The sequence below is a fragment of the Rousettus aegyptiacus genome, unplaced genomic scaffold (genome assembly GCF_014176215.1).
Source record: "Rousettus aegyptiacus isolate mRouAeg1 unplaced genomic scaffold, mRouAeg1.p scaffold_m13_p_4, whole genome shotgun sequence".
Classification (NCBI taxonomy): Eukaryota; Metazoa; Chordata; class Mammalia; order Chiroptera; family Pteropodidae; genus Rousettus; species Rousettus aegyptiacus.
In genome coordinates, this window is record NW_023416307.1 from 93015405 (window position 1) to 93032024 (window position 16620).

The 16620-nt window shown below is 39.0% G+C and overlaps 1 protein-coding gene across 1 annotated transcript in view; it reads right to left on the bottom strand.

The window, feature by feature from the left end:
* PCOLCE2 (procollagen C-endopeptidase enhancer 2) overlaps positions 1–14927 on the bottom strand; it is a 63436-nt gene extending 48509 nt beyond the window's left edge. The window contains exons 1-2 of the mRNA XM_016126507.2: positions 14614–14927; positions 13539–13647 (exon numbers count right to left, since the gene is read on the bottom strand). Coding sequence (XP_015981993.1) covers positions 13539–13647; positions 14614–14693 — 189 coding nt within the window. The 5' untranslated portion in view covers positions 14694–14927. The remainder of the gene's footprint in view (positions 1–13538; positions 13648–14613) is intronic.
* Between the last annotated feature and the right edge of the window lie 1693 nt (positions 14928–16620).

Sequence of the window (16620 nt, forward strand, 5' to 3'; positions counted from 1 at the left end):
TGAGGCTCTAGGATTCTAGTAATGGCTCTTTCTCCTAGACTTCCCTACTCTTTTTTAACAGCCTCCTTATAGATAAACCCTCTCTGAATCATCCTATTTTGAGTGGGGGCCTGACTCACAGACTTTTATCTCACATTGGTGCAAAAGGCTTTATAGGATCTGTCCCCTCTTCTCTGTGTGACGTCGGCTTCTGCTACTTTTCCCCTTGTCCACTCTAGAGGCCTCTTTCCTATGCCTAGTGCGTGCCAGGTACAAAGATTCTCGAGGGCAAGAGTTTCCATTTGCTCCGTTCACTGATGTACCCTGAGTGCCTAAACAGTGCCTGACACATGGTAGATGCTCAGTAAACATTTGTTGCATAAGCTAAATAAAATAATTTCATGACTTGCCATACCAGTATTCTTCTTTGTTGCATCCATAATAGGTGCTCCATCTTCCGTTTTCATCACAGCTTACAACATAACACTGAGTGGGAAAAAAATCTTGCCTCCTATTGTATGGCTCTCAACACAAGCTATCATGTCAGTTTCCCTCATAGATGTACTACACAATCACTGAATACATATCTTAGTAAGTGTAAAAATCACTATTGAGCCAGAGCCAAGTATCATGCTCAACAGGATGGCAATTTTACTATTAACTCATCCTCAGAAAATGTGAAGAATTCCCCCCTCACCTCAAATGATGAGTTTTTCCCCCCCAAAAGATTTATGGCCTAAATGGAATACCTAAAACTTAAATATAATATTTAATGTGCTGTTATGTTATAAATGCTAGCTCACAAACAATTCTGTAAATATTAGAATTGTAATTAATCTAATCTATATCATTCAGCCTTATCTTACTTCCATTTTTATAAGCATTTGTTGGTTCTAAGGAAATTAATGTTTTTCCTAAAGTTAATTAGCTAATATGCTCTCTTAGTTCATACTATTTGCCTATTTCCCTGCTTAATTGTTAATAGCTTTCAAAGCCAACATTAGTATTACAACATTGTACTCTTGCATATACAGGAAGTATAATGTACATTTATGCTTCATCTGAGTAGTGGAATGTCAATGAAGGAAGCTCATAACAGCTTCACTCATGACGCATCTGGAGTGGTCGCCTATACTGAAAAGTAAATATGCAGAAACTGACATTAAATCCAAATGGTGAGTCACTTTTTGGTGTCACTGATGTCGTTACATTGATCGAACAATGGTCACCCAATACGACCATACGGTGGCTGATAATTCACAAACCCAGGGGCTGGAGCAAACAACACACACAGAACACAACTAGAGACACTGCAGGGAGGACACAGGAAGAGAACATCTCTTAACTATAGCGTTCTACAGACTATAAAAATGTATAGAACAAGTATCCTTCTCCAGAGCTCTTTGGCAATAAATGGACAGTCTCCTGCAGAGATCTAAAGCTTCTGTGCTGTTCCACCTAGAGGCAGGTGAATGGAGTAACTGACCCATTCATTCATTTATACATTCTTTCCTTCACTCAACTACTATTGGATGTGTCAAACACTATGTTAGCTACATGGAGAGTAGACAACTAGAACAGGGTCCTTGTCCTCCGAGTTTTACAGTTTAGTAGAGGAGACAGTAGTAAACAGACAATCAGTGATTAATGCTGCAATAAACATAGATGGCATCTGGGGAACACAGAGAAAGTGGATACCCACTCTGCACTGAAGAACAGAGAGGCAGACAGGACGGCTGTGTGGTAATTCTTTCCTGACTTAATAATTCTATTATTTATTTCTATTATAAGAAATGTAGTTTCATTATTTTCAGATGTAATAGCTAAGATTTATAAGAGTAATGAAAGAATATATGCATAGCTAAGATATGTGTGTGTGTATGATGTATGGGGAATAAAACAAATTCATTAAAATTATAACTCACTTTTAACAATAATAATAAAAGTATATGATGCACTCTTGGAGCAGCTGCCCAGCTTTATGTAACCCCAAACAATACATGCTTAGTTGTAATCACTAAAGAACAATAACTCAAGTTCCTATCAGCTTGATGTCTATGCCAGAACCCCCACAACTTGCATCTCCAAGGGATGTCTACATAGGCCCACAAAATCGTCTGGCTCTGTAGTGACAACATTCACCACGTTTTTCTTCTCTTACTCCTGGAAACATTTTGGTGTCTCCTCAAAAAGCTAAAGGTAAAATTACCATGTGATCCAGCAATTCTACTCTTAGGTGTACACCCAAAGGAATTGAAAGCAAAGACTCAAACAGACACTTGGACACCAATGTTCATAGTAGCATTATTCAAAATAGCCAAAAGGTGGAAACAGGTGAATGGATAAATGAAATGTTCCTGCTAACAGATGCGTCCCTCCAAGTTCTCTGCACAGGGCCCAAGAAGAGGAAGCCTCTAATGTTTCAAGGGGGTTGTTTCCTCATGCTCCTGAATCTTCTCCTTCCCAAGATAGCAGATAGTTGTGAGTGGGGATGATGAAAACAGCTTCCTCCAGTCCTTTGCATCATACTTCACCACCTGGGATCCCAGGCAACACTACTCACAAAAACAGATCCTTCAGTTCCTCCCCTTTCCACATCCCCAAAGCACCTCTCAAAAGTCAAAATCGAAACAAACCAAACATAAATAGGCAAAGATGCAAACCAGATCCATACCCTCTCCACAGGAACTAAACTGAATCCATGAGCAAGGCCTTTCCATTCATAAACATCCAGAAGACATTGTATTCTCTATAAATAACAGACAAGAAGCCTCAAAGAGGTTGCTTAACACTTAATACTGAATCATCACAATTGCTCTGAGAACCATCATTGGGGATCATCCAAGTTCCAGCTCAAATGTCACATTATCAGTGTTGATCTCTAACACATCACCTTGTTTTATTGTCTTCATGGTAGTTAACCCTACTTTATTCCTTTGTGATCCAGTTTATTGTTTCTCTTCACCTACAGACTGGAAACACCAGCAGTGCAAGGACCTTCACTGTTATATTCCTAGAATATAAAACAGGGCCTGACACATAATAAATACAATAAATATTTAATGAGTGAATATTATTTTTTGAGTATTTGCCATATGCTGAGCACTGTTCTTAATATCACACATGCAATAATTTATTAAATGTCCCCAAATGATCCTATGAAGTAGGAAGTATTATTATCCACATTTTATAATTCAGGAAACTGGGGCAAAGATAGGTTAACTAACAAACTCAAGGTCATATAGCTAGTAAGTAATTGCTGCAAAACAAACCACCCCAAAACATAGTGGCTTTAAACAGCCCTGGAAGAGAGGTAAAAAAATAATAATAATCAGCACCACCAGCAGTTACTGAGTGCTTGTTCGCATCAAGCACTGTGCCCAGGGCTTTTTATCTACCACCTCCTTCAAGCCTCACATCCCTTTACAAGGCAGGTCTGACCATGATACCAACTATGGAAAGTTTTGGAAACTACATCACATTCCTAGCAAATGACAACAGTATGACTCTCCAATGTCCACCTTTATAGTCACTGAGTAATGCCATATGTACAATCCTGCACCACTGTCATTCATTCCTAGGACACCCTGTGCCATTGTTATTCATTTCTAAGACATCTCCTGACTAGTGAGAGCCTCCTCTCATCTTCCAACCCCGTCAGGGATATGGTTTTCCAATCATAGCAGTCTCTGTGCCCTAACCAGCACCCAATCTCTTGTAGGTACTTTAATAAATTAATAAATCACGATTCCTTCAAAGAAGGGCAACTGTAGCCCAGCTACTTTAGAAAATCTGTATCTAACAATCAGACCCCTATCAATTCATTTCTAGAAGCATTAAGCAGCCCCAGAATCGCCAATGGCACCCCTGTGCCCTTCTTCGTTAGAACAGCCCATCTCTGACTAAATGGTCTCCTCTCCCTCCACATTTTGGGAAACATTATTTCATTATTTGCAGTGCTCAGGAGTGTCCTGGGGGGAGGCAGTGAGAGAGAAGTGATATTTAGTAGCAGGGCTTGTGCAGCTTTCATTCCACCTCCCTACTCTCTGTGGGTGTTCCATTTATTTTTAGATGTTTATACTGGTTTTCCAGAGACTTGCCACAATGACTTTCATCATCTAACAAAAAATATATCTGAAGAAAATAGTTCTATTATTCCAAGTTCCTAGCCTAAGAAATTTAAGAGTATCCAAAAGCCCTATTGCCACTGTTGATAAAGCTGCTAAATTACGAGGTACAACTACATACGTTGAAGGTAGTGATCACATGTCATAGGATCAAGGAATAAGAACAGATATATAAAACTGTGTGCAAGGAACATGGGGTTGCAAGGATCCACAGGAATACTTTCCAATTCTAAGCAGAACAATGTAAACAAAGAAATCTTAGAATTAGGGGCCTCTAAATGCTTCTCTGGTCTCCAGCTTAAAGCGCTAACAAAATGAGACCACTCTCTTTTTTGTTACTGGCAATATCTGATAGTTTTTTTTAAGGAATCTGAACATTTATGGAACAACTCAAATTTGCCCATAATTTCACATCATAAATTGAACTCTTTAGGCGGAGAAGGGACATGAAGATAAAAATCAATCTTTTTAATAATACGTTCTTAAACAGCCTTTCTGGTTGTTATACCTCTCTTAAATGACTTCTAAATTAATGTTGCTTTTTAACAGAGGGGTACTGGATGTGTTATCTTTGTGCTCCATTATTAAAGTGATGTTTTAGGAAAGAACGACTTTTTTGGTCATTAACATTTATTAAAGAGAATCTCTTCCAGCAAAAAGAAATACTCAATGAAGACTTCATTTTCATGTTTTCTCATTTTCTTCTGTACTCATTAAGCCTTTTCTAAGGCATCTGTTTGACCATCACACTAAAAATACAAGCAGTACAAATAATCACATTTATAAAGCATCAGGCTTTCAATCAATAAAAACATATTTGATTTCCATGTGAAAGAACAAAGGAAAACAAGAACAAGCAACAGAGAACCCAGTAGGAAAATGTCACCTACTTGCTTATTTATTTAGGATTTATATTATCTCTGCTTCTCAAGATTTAAGGAAGCAAGGAAAATATTTTAATTCCTTTAATATCTTATTAACTGAAACCTGAGACAGTTTAAATGTTATGAGAATCACAAAGTCTCTGCATCATACTGTTAAAAAACAAAACAAACAAAAAACAGCTATAGTGCTCTTATCCTATTCATACTAACCTGAAGCTTTGGTAAGCAAATATTCTGTTAATTATATTTATCTTTACTAAGGAATCAGATGTAAATAATATTATCTCAAGCATTGGATTAAATTACTATTCAGGCAGCTGAAATAACCGAGCCTAGACCAACTATGTATAGGTATATTTAGAGAAAAAAAAAAAATACTTAGGATTGGAATTTGAGTTTCTATATAATTTTGAATCCTGCTTGTAGTTTAAAGCCAGGAAATACTCATATAATTCCATTCCCCTATCTTTCTGTTATGGTTATGCCCTGCAAATAACAGTTTTAGTAATTTTAGAATCCCTTGCTATGCCCTTAGGTATAATTGACTTAAATAGAGTTCCTGTCTGAATTCACTATTTGTTTGCTCAAATTATATATCTAGCACTTATCTCACTAGAACATCACTATATGTTTCAATTTTCATACAATCCATGCCCTACCACAGATGAGTTTGTTCTCATAAGGCCATGTGTACATTATTGTGAAGACATAAATCCTAACCACATTTTTAATCTACTATTTCTTTAAATGTGAATGCCATTTAAATTTAATCAGACTTTTAGAACATGGATTCCGTATGATGACTTTAATATACAATAGTAACAAAATTACTCCCAAGGCAATGGTACAGGAGTATCTTTATATAATTGTTTATTAGACATAATTGGAAATATCAAGACATATGTTGTAAAATAGCTCTGTATAAGTGTATAACTCCTTACCAGATTATCAACTCTCTGAAGTGGAAACTATGCCTTCTCCTTTTATCTCTTGGGCCTAACCCAATGCCTAGCACACAGTAGGTGCTCAGTAAGTGTTGAATGAATGTTTATTGAGTTGCTAAATAAGTGCATAATGGTGCATTTGTATCACCTAGTCAGAAATTTTATACTAGTCTTTTCTTACCATCTGCAAGCATGTCAATATTAGGCAAGCTACAAGGTCTTTAGGTCTCAATTTCCCCACTTGTGAAATGGGCATACCAATACATATCCCATCTACCTCAAAGAATTGGATGAGGATACAATACATTTAAAGGTATGCTGAAAACCACACATTATTTTATATATATATATATATAATAACTAGTATATTTAATTCCAGCTGAATAGAAAAAAATAGTTATCAAAATGATAGTACATGCACTACCTAGGGAATCCAAAGATCTACATATGATAATTTATGCTTTTCTTCGACACTAATTAGCTATATAAGGAAAAATATTTGTAACAACAGGACCCCATACATAGATTACCTCATTTAAAAAATTGTTCTGTAAGTCATGCCCAGCTTTAAATCTAAGAACAAAACCATTTTTATCAATCTCTGCAGACCAATTGCTGTTTCTATTGGATAATAACAGCAACTGCCTAACACATTCAAATGATATTTAGTTTAAACTTTGGAAAGCAATTTTACATAACAATTCCTACATACCTATTGGAGGGGAGTTCACAGAGGCTCAAGGCTTCTAGCCTTTCTAGTTTGCATAGTTGTTATAAACAAACAAAGGTTCAGCTGGTTCATACCATACGTAGCCCAAGTCAAATTCTGATTAGAGTTGCTTTTACAAGTTATTATTTTGCTACTAATATCAATTTTTCTTTTTTAAAAAGTGTCAAATCATCGATATGAATCTTTAATTCTACAATGGGGCATCATAAAATGAACACGTTACAGGTGAAAAGGCCAAGGAATAAAAGAAGCATTGGCCATTTGCCAAGTTTGCAATGAATTTATAATGAAAACATTAACGAAATGGTGATCTCAGTGCCAGAGGTGCCTATGGAGCCTGTTAGGCTTTCTCTCACTTCCCACTCAGCCTGGGGACACATCATCCCAGCCACCCCTCCCCACACCCATGTTCTTATCGGCTTCCTATTCATCTATGTGTCTCTAGCACCTACTACGGTATCTTTGTGAATGTGACTTGTATGTGGCAGTGAGCTACATCACAATGGCTGTATTCTTGATGACAATGGTCCACTCTCCCCAACTTCTTTTAAGAATCTCAGTTGCCTACACACAGGGCACATAGTGTTGCCCCTTTGGACATGTGTACCCAGCAGGAGAAACACTGTGACAGAAGAGACCAGGTGTTTGTATGTCAATACTTGAAGTTACATTTCATATTGCAGAGATAGGTATAAGTTGAGTTATTGGTTCTCATCCGTAAATAAATTGGGGTGACTTTTGCCTCAACCTGATCCTATTTTCTTTCTGAGTTGCTTAGAAGAAGACCAGCCACCATTTCCCAAAGGATTATTCATACATACCTTAGCTATCGAATTATAGTTAACTCCTGCCCAAGCCCAACATATGCACACTATGTATTTTATGCAGATGCCCCTTAAGTTACCGTTCTGAAAATCAATAGGAAACTAAGAAACCCCCAACTCCATCATGGATTACAAAATATTTAACAATTTCTTAACCATCAAATTCTCTAATCTCTAGCCATACATTTTTGAGAACATACTCAGCAAAAACTCATTATAACGCCGAAGACTACCTGAGGTCTTAGGTGGCCAGAAAAATAAAGCTGGGTCAAGAGGCTTGATTCCAGTCACGGCTCCAACAACCATGCAAAAGAAGATTCAGCTTCCCATTTGCAAATCAGAAGTACAGCTAAGCATCACGTAGCATCTTCATCCTCTACATATCTTTACATGAATAAAAATTAACTTCAAAAATTCTCTGAAACAGCTCTGTTCAAAGGAAGTTTTTTTGTGATGATGGAAGTATTCATATTATATACTGGTATTCATATTATATACTGTCTGATATTATCCACATATAGCTACCAAGCACTTGAAATGTAGCTAGTGTGACTGAGGAACCAAATTTTTAATTTTTAATTTAACTTTAATTAATTTAAATTTAAATACTCAATGTAAATAGTGTATTAGACAGCAGAGTAGTCCAAGAAATCACTATGAAAACTTTAAAGTATTATAATTTAAGGACAAATATAAATTTCCCATCTGTATGCTTTACTTCCATACCAGAAAATCCAACACAGTTGGCTAGAAAATTTGGTTGTGACAAGTAGCATTTATCTTTCTTAAAGCATGCAGATGCTAAAATCAGATTTTCTCAAATCCCCCACTGATAAAATAGAGTTTAATAAAACAATTTGGTGGTGAAAACCACCTTGCTGGGACATATTTCCACTCTGGAAAAATCGGATGGGAGGCAAGTGAGTAGTGAGAGGCAGGATATTTCTCTCTAACTACAGGAACTCAAGTTTAAGGGCTACACGAAACCCCCCCCCCCCATCTTGAGGGGTCTCTGATGTTTTACTAAGAGTGAAATTCAGTTGCTCGGTGAGCACTCTTTTCTTGATGCAGGAGCAGGAAACAGACTGGATCCATTGGCTCTGAGAACACCATTAACTGCCTTCCTCGGATGAGGCCACAGCAGAGTACAGTCCTGTCTGGAGCAGCTGCCAAGTGAGGGTCCAGAGCCTGGTGCATCTGGCCTCTTGGCTGCTGACACTAACTGCCTTCAGAACTGTTGAGTCAACTGCTTTAGTCAGAAGACTCCAAGCTTCTTCCTCTCCTTTGTTACCACCCTGTCCACTCTACCAAGATGGACAAGATCTCAGCAGCCACAAATATTTTTTAAAATTGGATACAGTAGTCCCCTGCTCGTGGATAGTTTTGCTTTCCATGGCTTCTGTTACCCATGGTCAACCATGGTCTGAAAATATTTCATGGAAAAATTCAGAAATAAGTTTTAAATTGCTTGACATTCTGAATAGCATGATGAAACCTTGCTCTCTCCTACCTAAGACATGAATCATCCCTTTGTCCAGCATAACCATGCTGTATATACAGTAGAGTAGGATATTTTGAGAGGTAACACATTTGCATAACTTTTATTACAGTTCTACTTCATTATTAGTTAATATTAATCTCTTACTGTGTCTAATATGTAAATTAAATTTTTTCCTATGTACATATAGGAAAAAACATAATATATGTATATGGTCCAATACTATCCTTGGTTTCAGGCAGCCACTGGGGGGTCTTGGGATATATCCCCCATGAATTAGAGGGGATTACTACAATTTCATTCCTCTGCTTAAAATGCTCCACTGGGTTCTTGCTCAAAATAAAATTTAAACTTCTTACCATGGCCTGCAGGGCTCTGCTCACCTTTTTAAATTCCCCTCCCATTGTCCCTCTGGATCATTCTGTCCCAGCCACACAGACATCCTGGCTGTTCTTCAGACAAATCAAGCCTCTTCACACCTCAGGACCTTCACACTTGCTCGTCCCTCTGCCTAAACTGCTCTTCCCCAGACTTTCACATAGCTAGCTCCTCATCACTCAAGCCTCATCTTAAATGTCACCTCCTCAGAGTTGGCCTGCCTTACCTGACAATCCAACTAAACCAGCACCATAGCCAACCCTGCACAACACCCACTATGGGTGTGTGTGTGTGTGTGAGTGTTTACAACTTTCTTGAGGTATATTTTATGCATATTATAAAGCTCACCCATTTCAAGTGCATAATTCAATGATTTTTAGTAAGTATGCCAAATTGTGCAACCATTACTATAGGTTAGTTTTAAAACATGTCCATCCTTTCAATGAAATCCCTCATGACCATTTACTGTTAATCCCCATACCGATCCCCTGATCTAGGCAACCACTAATCTACTGTCTGTCTCTACAGATTTTCCTTTTCTGAACATTTCCTGTAAATGGCATTATGTAATATTCTACCACTTTATTTTAAATATATTTTTATTCTGTTAAAATATACATAACAGAAGTTACCATTTTAACCTTTTTTAGGCATACAATTCGGTGGCATTAGAACATTCATACAGCTGTGCAACCATCACAGCCATACATCTCTAAAACTTTATCTTCCCCAACTGAAACTCTGTACCCATGAAATACTAACTTCCATTTCCCTACCCCTCCAGCATTTTATGATGCTCTATATAAGTGAAATCCTACAATATTTATTGTTTTATGACTGGCTTATTTCACTTAGCAAATGTCTTCGTCCACACTGTAGCAAGTGTCAGAATTTCTTTATTTTTTAAGGTTGAATAATGTTCTTTGTATATCTATACCATATTTTGTTTATCCATTAATCTGTGGGCAGATACTTACATTACTTACAACTTTTACCTATTGTGAATAATGCTGCTATGAACATGGACACCTAAATATATGTTCATGTTCCTGCTTTCCCTTCTTGTGTGTATATACCCAGAAATAGAACTGCTAAAGATATGGCAATTCCACATTTAATTTCTTGAGACAGTGCCATAGTTTTCAAGTTGTACTATTTCCCATTCCCCCAGCAAGGGTTCTAATTTCTCCACATCTTTGCCAACACTGTTTTTTTTTTTTTTAATAGTAGCTATCCTAATGGATGTAAAGTAATATCTATTCTATTTTATCAATATTTGATTTTCTTGTTTACTTGTTTGTTTAAACATCAACTACCTGTCTCCCCAAACTAGCTGCATAAAGGCAAAGAGCTTGGTCACCTTGTTTGCTGATATAACCCCTACAATACCCCACAACAACACACATTTGTTGAATGAATGAAAGATCTCAGTGCTACCAGCTTTAGCTCTACCACAGTCCTCCTTTCTTCCCTAGGATTTACAGGAGCTGGGGAGCTCCCTGATGTTACTCTGACAAACCACAGGCCCACGAAAATTTTTTTGTACAAATTAGTACTATTCCTTGTGAATACAAGGAACTATATATAGATGTTGTCACACTGAGACTGTAAGAGCACCTAGGGCCTTTATGAACTTTCTGCTGAGGCTGTAATTTAAACCAAGAGAGAAAGTGCTCGGCTCCTCTCGAAGTTTTCGGTAGCTACTCATACGCAAACATAAAAGAGGCAGCCCCTGAAATAGAAAAAACTCAACTGGCTAAGAGTTAACATTATAAAGTTTTTAACTAGGAAAGCAAATTGTGTAGTCCTTTCTTCTGTATTAACTATGCGTTCTAAAATAAATTTTTTCAAAAAAGGCTGGCATTTGTTTCTCAGTTTCACAAACATTGGTTCAGGCAGCCTGAGCAAACCAAGAATAAATATGTTACAGAGACTGCTTGTTGTCTGCTTGTTTTTTCCTTCTTTCCACAATGATAGAAGACCTGAATTTCTCATCTTCATTGCTGCTAGAGGTGGCCATTTAACTAAGAACTAGCCAATGAAATATAAGTAGCAGGCTGCATGTAACGCTGAGCAATGTCTTTAAAAGGATATATTCTTCCCTTCCTTTTAGCCAGCTGGAACATGAATGGCTGGAACTTGAGCAGTAATCTTGGATAATGAGGTGGCATGCTAAGGGTGGCAGAGCAGGAAGACAGAAAGATACTGGGTGCCTAACCGCACCACACCTGGATTGCCTACCTCCAGATTCCCTTATGTGAGAGACAATGAAATTTCTGTTTGAGACATTCTATTATTGGAGCCGCCAACAGCCCTAACTGACACAAAATTGCTCCAGTAAGATTATAGAAGAACCTAGGCACAGAAATAAGGTCTTCTTGATACAGATGACAATGTAGACTGTTCCCTAAAAGTCTTAAGTTTTTCTGAGCTGATGCCAACCCCAGTTTGGCCAATGTGGTGAGGGAGTAGCTGTATGTTGCCTATGGGGCAGCAGGAGGACAACTCAATACCAGCAATAATGATAATGAAAACTTAAATAGCGATGGCTAACATTTACTAAACACTTATATCCCAGGCACTGAGCCAAATAACTTTACATGTATTATCTTATTTTATCTTCACAACAGTCCTGAGGCTTAAAGAAAATAAATCTTAGTCACACAGCTTATGAGTGACAGAATGAGAATTTGAATCTAAGGACATCCGACTGCTGAGCCCACATGCTTTGCCTTTACACTGCATCCAAATAGTACATCCATTATACTTCCTCTGCCCTCACACATAAGAATGAGGCAACCAGGCTTCTCTGCTTCTTTACCAAGGAAAACTTTCACTGGACACCCCTGCCCCAATCAAAGTTTGATGCCACACCAACAATGTCCCATAATACCCCAAATAACAGGCCGACTGTGAATTTCTCAATTAGGTACATGATGCCTCTCAGTCATTAATGTTCTTGGATCATTTTTAATTACCATTGGAATGCAACTATAATATGAAAACCAGGTTACTTTTATATTTGTTTTAAAGTTTTATTTCACATTTATACTAGTATTAATATTTCAAAGCAATTTTCTGATTTATTCTCTCCTGGCGCCATGTGTTGCGATAAAATAATGAAATCTGTACCAGTTCATCAGAGTTGATATTTTATAGAAGGGCACTGATGCATATAAGAGGTTTATGTTAAGGACAGGGACCCCTCATATCTGCCTAACAACCTTCTTGGTGGGAATGCTTCGTTGCAAAATAGGTTTCACTTTACATAAAGTTGGACTTACCAAATGTTTGATCAAGTCATTTTACATAATTGTTCTAGAACTCAGCATAGTTACTTTCTCAGAGTGATTTTCAAGATTCAGTGAGATCATACTTGTTAATTACTTGGCATGGGGCCTGGTACCCAGTAAGTGCTCAAGAGGTAGCTATTTTTTAAAATCATAATCTGTGGGTGGCACAATCTGACTGAACAAAGCTCTCAGTGAACCAAAATGTTCAATTGCCAAACAACTTCCTAACAAGAAGAAAACAGTCACTACTAAGCTGACTGGAAAGATGACTTGATCTAGCTGACTCTAAATCTAGACATTTGGGGGGGGTCTGTCTCTAAATCTGACTTCTTATCTTGACTGAGAATAATCTATGCCATTACTAACCATCATGGGCATATAATTAGCCCTTGTTTGATGTTTAACCCTTTAACCCTCCTACCCGCACCCCAGTTATTATTATTCTCATTCTTAAACTGTTTTTCTGTAATGAGTGTAAAGTAGTAAGAGGTAAGCACTACCTTTGATCTTCTATTCCCCACTAGGAGACATTTATGTAAGGTGCAAATAACTTCTAAAAATCATTACAACAGGCCTTTGACTGAAAATAGCCTTAATTTTTAATTCGTGAAACTCAATTGAGTCAGTCTGGGTTTTCAGAAACACATCTGCTTTAAGAATTTATTCCTTCAAGCATTATCTGTACCCTTTCCAATCACAAATGCAGGACACTACTAGTTCCATTAATAAAAATCTTCCAAATAGTTGAGGTAAATCCAACATTTCACTATTTCAGGCATTTGCCTCTAACACAAATCCTGACAACAAAGGGGAAAAGCCCCAGACTGCCACTGTTTCCAATACCCACTTCGATGAGAATTCCCTTTTTAAAAAATGCTTACTGTGATTTTCCAAGTACATTTGCTATTTGGAGGGTACACTCCAGGAAAACCTTCGCTGCCAATAAATCCAGACTCTCCAGTAAAAACGCCACCACACGTGAAAACAGGTCTGGGAAATAAAAGGGGAAACTGAATTTGAAACATGTCAACTTCAGAAAGGTGTAGTCTATTAATATGGACGAAGTTAATATTCATTAATAAATGTCTGCACCATAAGAGAAATTTGAAAGCTTGCTAGCTCTTAGAATATTTCAATTATAGCCTGATAAAACATTCGGTCACTTGTCACCTGTCTCCATAACAACACAAGATCGATCGATTATTCTGCCATCCATCCATCCATCAGCAAGCAAATTCTCCACATAGTGATAAAATCTTATAGGAAAATGTTAAATGGAAAATGTAACCGGTGGGAATGAGAGAGAACATGAGAGCTGGGCTGTGAGAAAGATGTGCATGGTTTAAAGGTAGACAAGCAGTTAGTTAATAAAAAGTTTTAATTTCCCAGATTTGCCGAGAAGCCTAATTCTCCTAGACCCTTTAACGAAAATCGCTGGCCACTGACAGAGCCTCCCACTGAAAAGGCTGATGGTGATGGAGGTGGAAGGGGAGCTGCCGACGTTGCCCAGGGGCCGTCTGGCAGCTCCCAGGCTGGCGAAGAGTTAACTTTCCAAGAACAGCTCTCTGCGCGCCGCGCGACTCGAGTTTTTCCCTAGGCTTAAGTCTCCTTCCGGGAGAAAACAACAAAAGTAAGCCGAAGTCCACATATTCAGGCCCTAACGCTTCCCTCCGGCCGCACAACGTGCGGGGAGGGCAACGCAGGTCAGATCAAGCCCCCGCCACGTGGTAGCCCGGCCAGCGGCCGCGGGGCGGGCGCGGAGGTGGGACCGCGCGCAGCGGCGAGCCGGCAGGCGCGCGAGGTCCTGCGGGCCGAGGGGCAGCCCGCGCCCGGGTGAGCGCAGGGCGCGCGCTGGGTGCCCCGGCGCCCGGAGCGGGCCGCGGGAAGCCGCGGGCAAGGCTGCGGGGATTGAGGGGGAAAAGCAAGGAGGAAGGGGGCCCGACGGGGGTCGCGTACCTCTCTGGGGACTGCTGCCGCGAGAGCTGGGCGGCGACGGCCAGCAGGCAGAGCGCAGGCCAGGCGCCTGCGCCCCTCATGGCCGGTGTGGACGCTCGGGGCTCGCCCCTGCCCCGGCGCGCACGCCGGTTCGCACTCACCCAGGCTCACGCCTCGGCACGCACTGGCCCGCACCCGCACCCCCGGCGCGCTCGCTCTCTTACGCGCGCGCGCGCACAGGCACACACGCGAGAGGCAGCCCAGGTAGCCGGGTGTGCACGGCGGGCGGGGCGCGGGCGCTTTTAAAGGCGGTTACGGCGCAGCCTGACTTGACGCTTAATTTCCCCTGAGGAGTTGCTCTGGCAGCCACGGGCCACTGCTGAATATCCCGTTTGTTCTCCGGCGGCGGGAGGGGTTGGCTGCGAGGCCAGAGCCGCCCCCTCTCCTGGGGCAGGCGTCTCCGCCCTGGCACTCCGGGACATGCAGCCCCTGTTTCCCGCCTGCAGGGCTTGCGGGGAGAAGGATGAAAGGGGAACCCCCAATTTAAAGGAATCCAAGCAGGACCTGGCTCCATGATCCACAGACGATTCGCGGGGTGCGGATGGGGGTCATGGTTTGCTTTGGGGAATGTTTTTCCCTAATTGCTTTTAAATACAAAGTATTAGCTTTTGCTGGTTGCTGGAAAACCTGGACTTTCTTCTTTATTTCTGTCTCCTTCAAACACCCTCATCTAAAGCAAGAAACGGGAACACAGAAGAGCGATTGTATCATTTTAACTCCTGTTCTTAATCTCTTTAGTATCTAACTATCTGTCTATCTATCTCTATCTATTTATCTAATCTAAGTTTCTTTTATGTTTTACTGGTGTATGAGAATAAGGAGGTAGTTTCTGTGCGGAAATTTAGAAATGCGTTTTCAGCCAAGCGATTTGTGAGTGAATTGTCATTAACCATGTCAAATAATGAAGACAGAACTGGAATCATTACATCTCACCATCTCAAGTTATGTTCTGAAAATGATGTTTCTTTGCTGGTATGTTCTTAAAAGATCTTTTCCAACAATTTCTTTCTATAGTATTGAATTAAGATTTACAGAGAATTTGTTTTTCTAAGAACAATTTTAGCTTTGTTCTTAAGGAATTAAGGCTTTCCTTAATTTAGTTACAGAAAAATAATTTTAAATCTTTATTATATTAAGTGATTCCCAATAACTAGGATTAATAAAAGAAAGATAAGAACAGAATGGATTCATTGAGATTTTCAACAACCACAAAACTGGAAGAGAGAGATAGCTGAATTTAGATGCCTCATTTGGGTTCTTCCACTTTGTAAGCAAAAAAATTAAGCAGTAAATTAGTACTTTTCAAGACTCCATTTCTAATAATGACCTTACAATGTTAAGAATATAAACACTTCTGGCAAGGAAATAAGTAAAAACTAGCTACAAGGAATACCTTACTTTTAATAGTGGGGGAATCGATGAGCCAATAGTAGGAACCAGAATTTCCCTGTGGAGTTTACATTATTTTACTGTTTTTGAAAAAGAGAAGGAAAAAAATAGCAAGAATTACAACTTTTAAAAAATTTTCTAAAGGCACCACACCCTTGATGACATTAAAAAATATAAAAAGGATTACAGAATTTGGCAAACTACTTTATATCCTGAAACATACGCCCTCAACCCAATAAAAATTGCTTTAAAACAACAAACAACATAAATGATTGTTTATTGTGCACGTTTCAAAAACATGCTATCCAAAAGCATAAGCATTTTAGATGACGTGTATTAAAAAGTCATACTTTGAATTATAAAGTGGAAATATTGCTCAATTCACTTCTGGTAATGATTTGAAGTCATCATAGCCAGAAAATACTTCATTCTTAGGACCAAGTTTTCAAAATTAAAAATTAAAAAACAAGGTATTAAATATGCCTAAATGGATAGAAAACTATTTGAACATAAATATGCAACAGTATTTTATTTTCTTAATGTATGGACTGATGATTGTGTTCATAACCTCACTAAAGA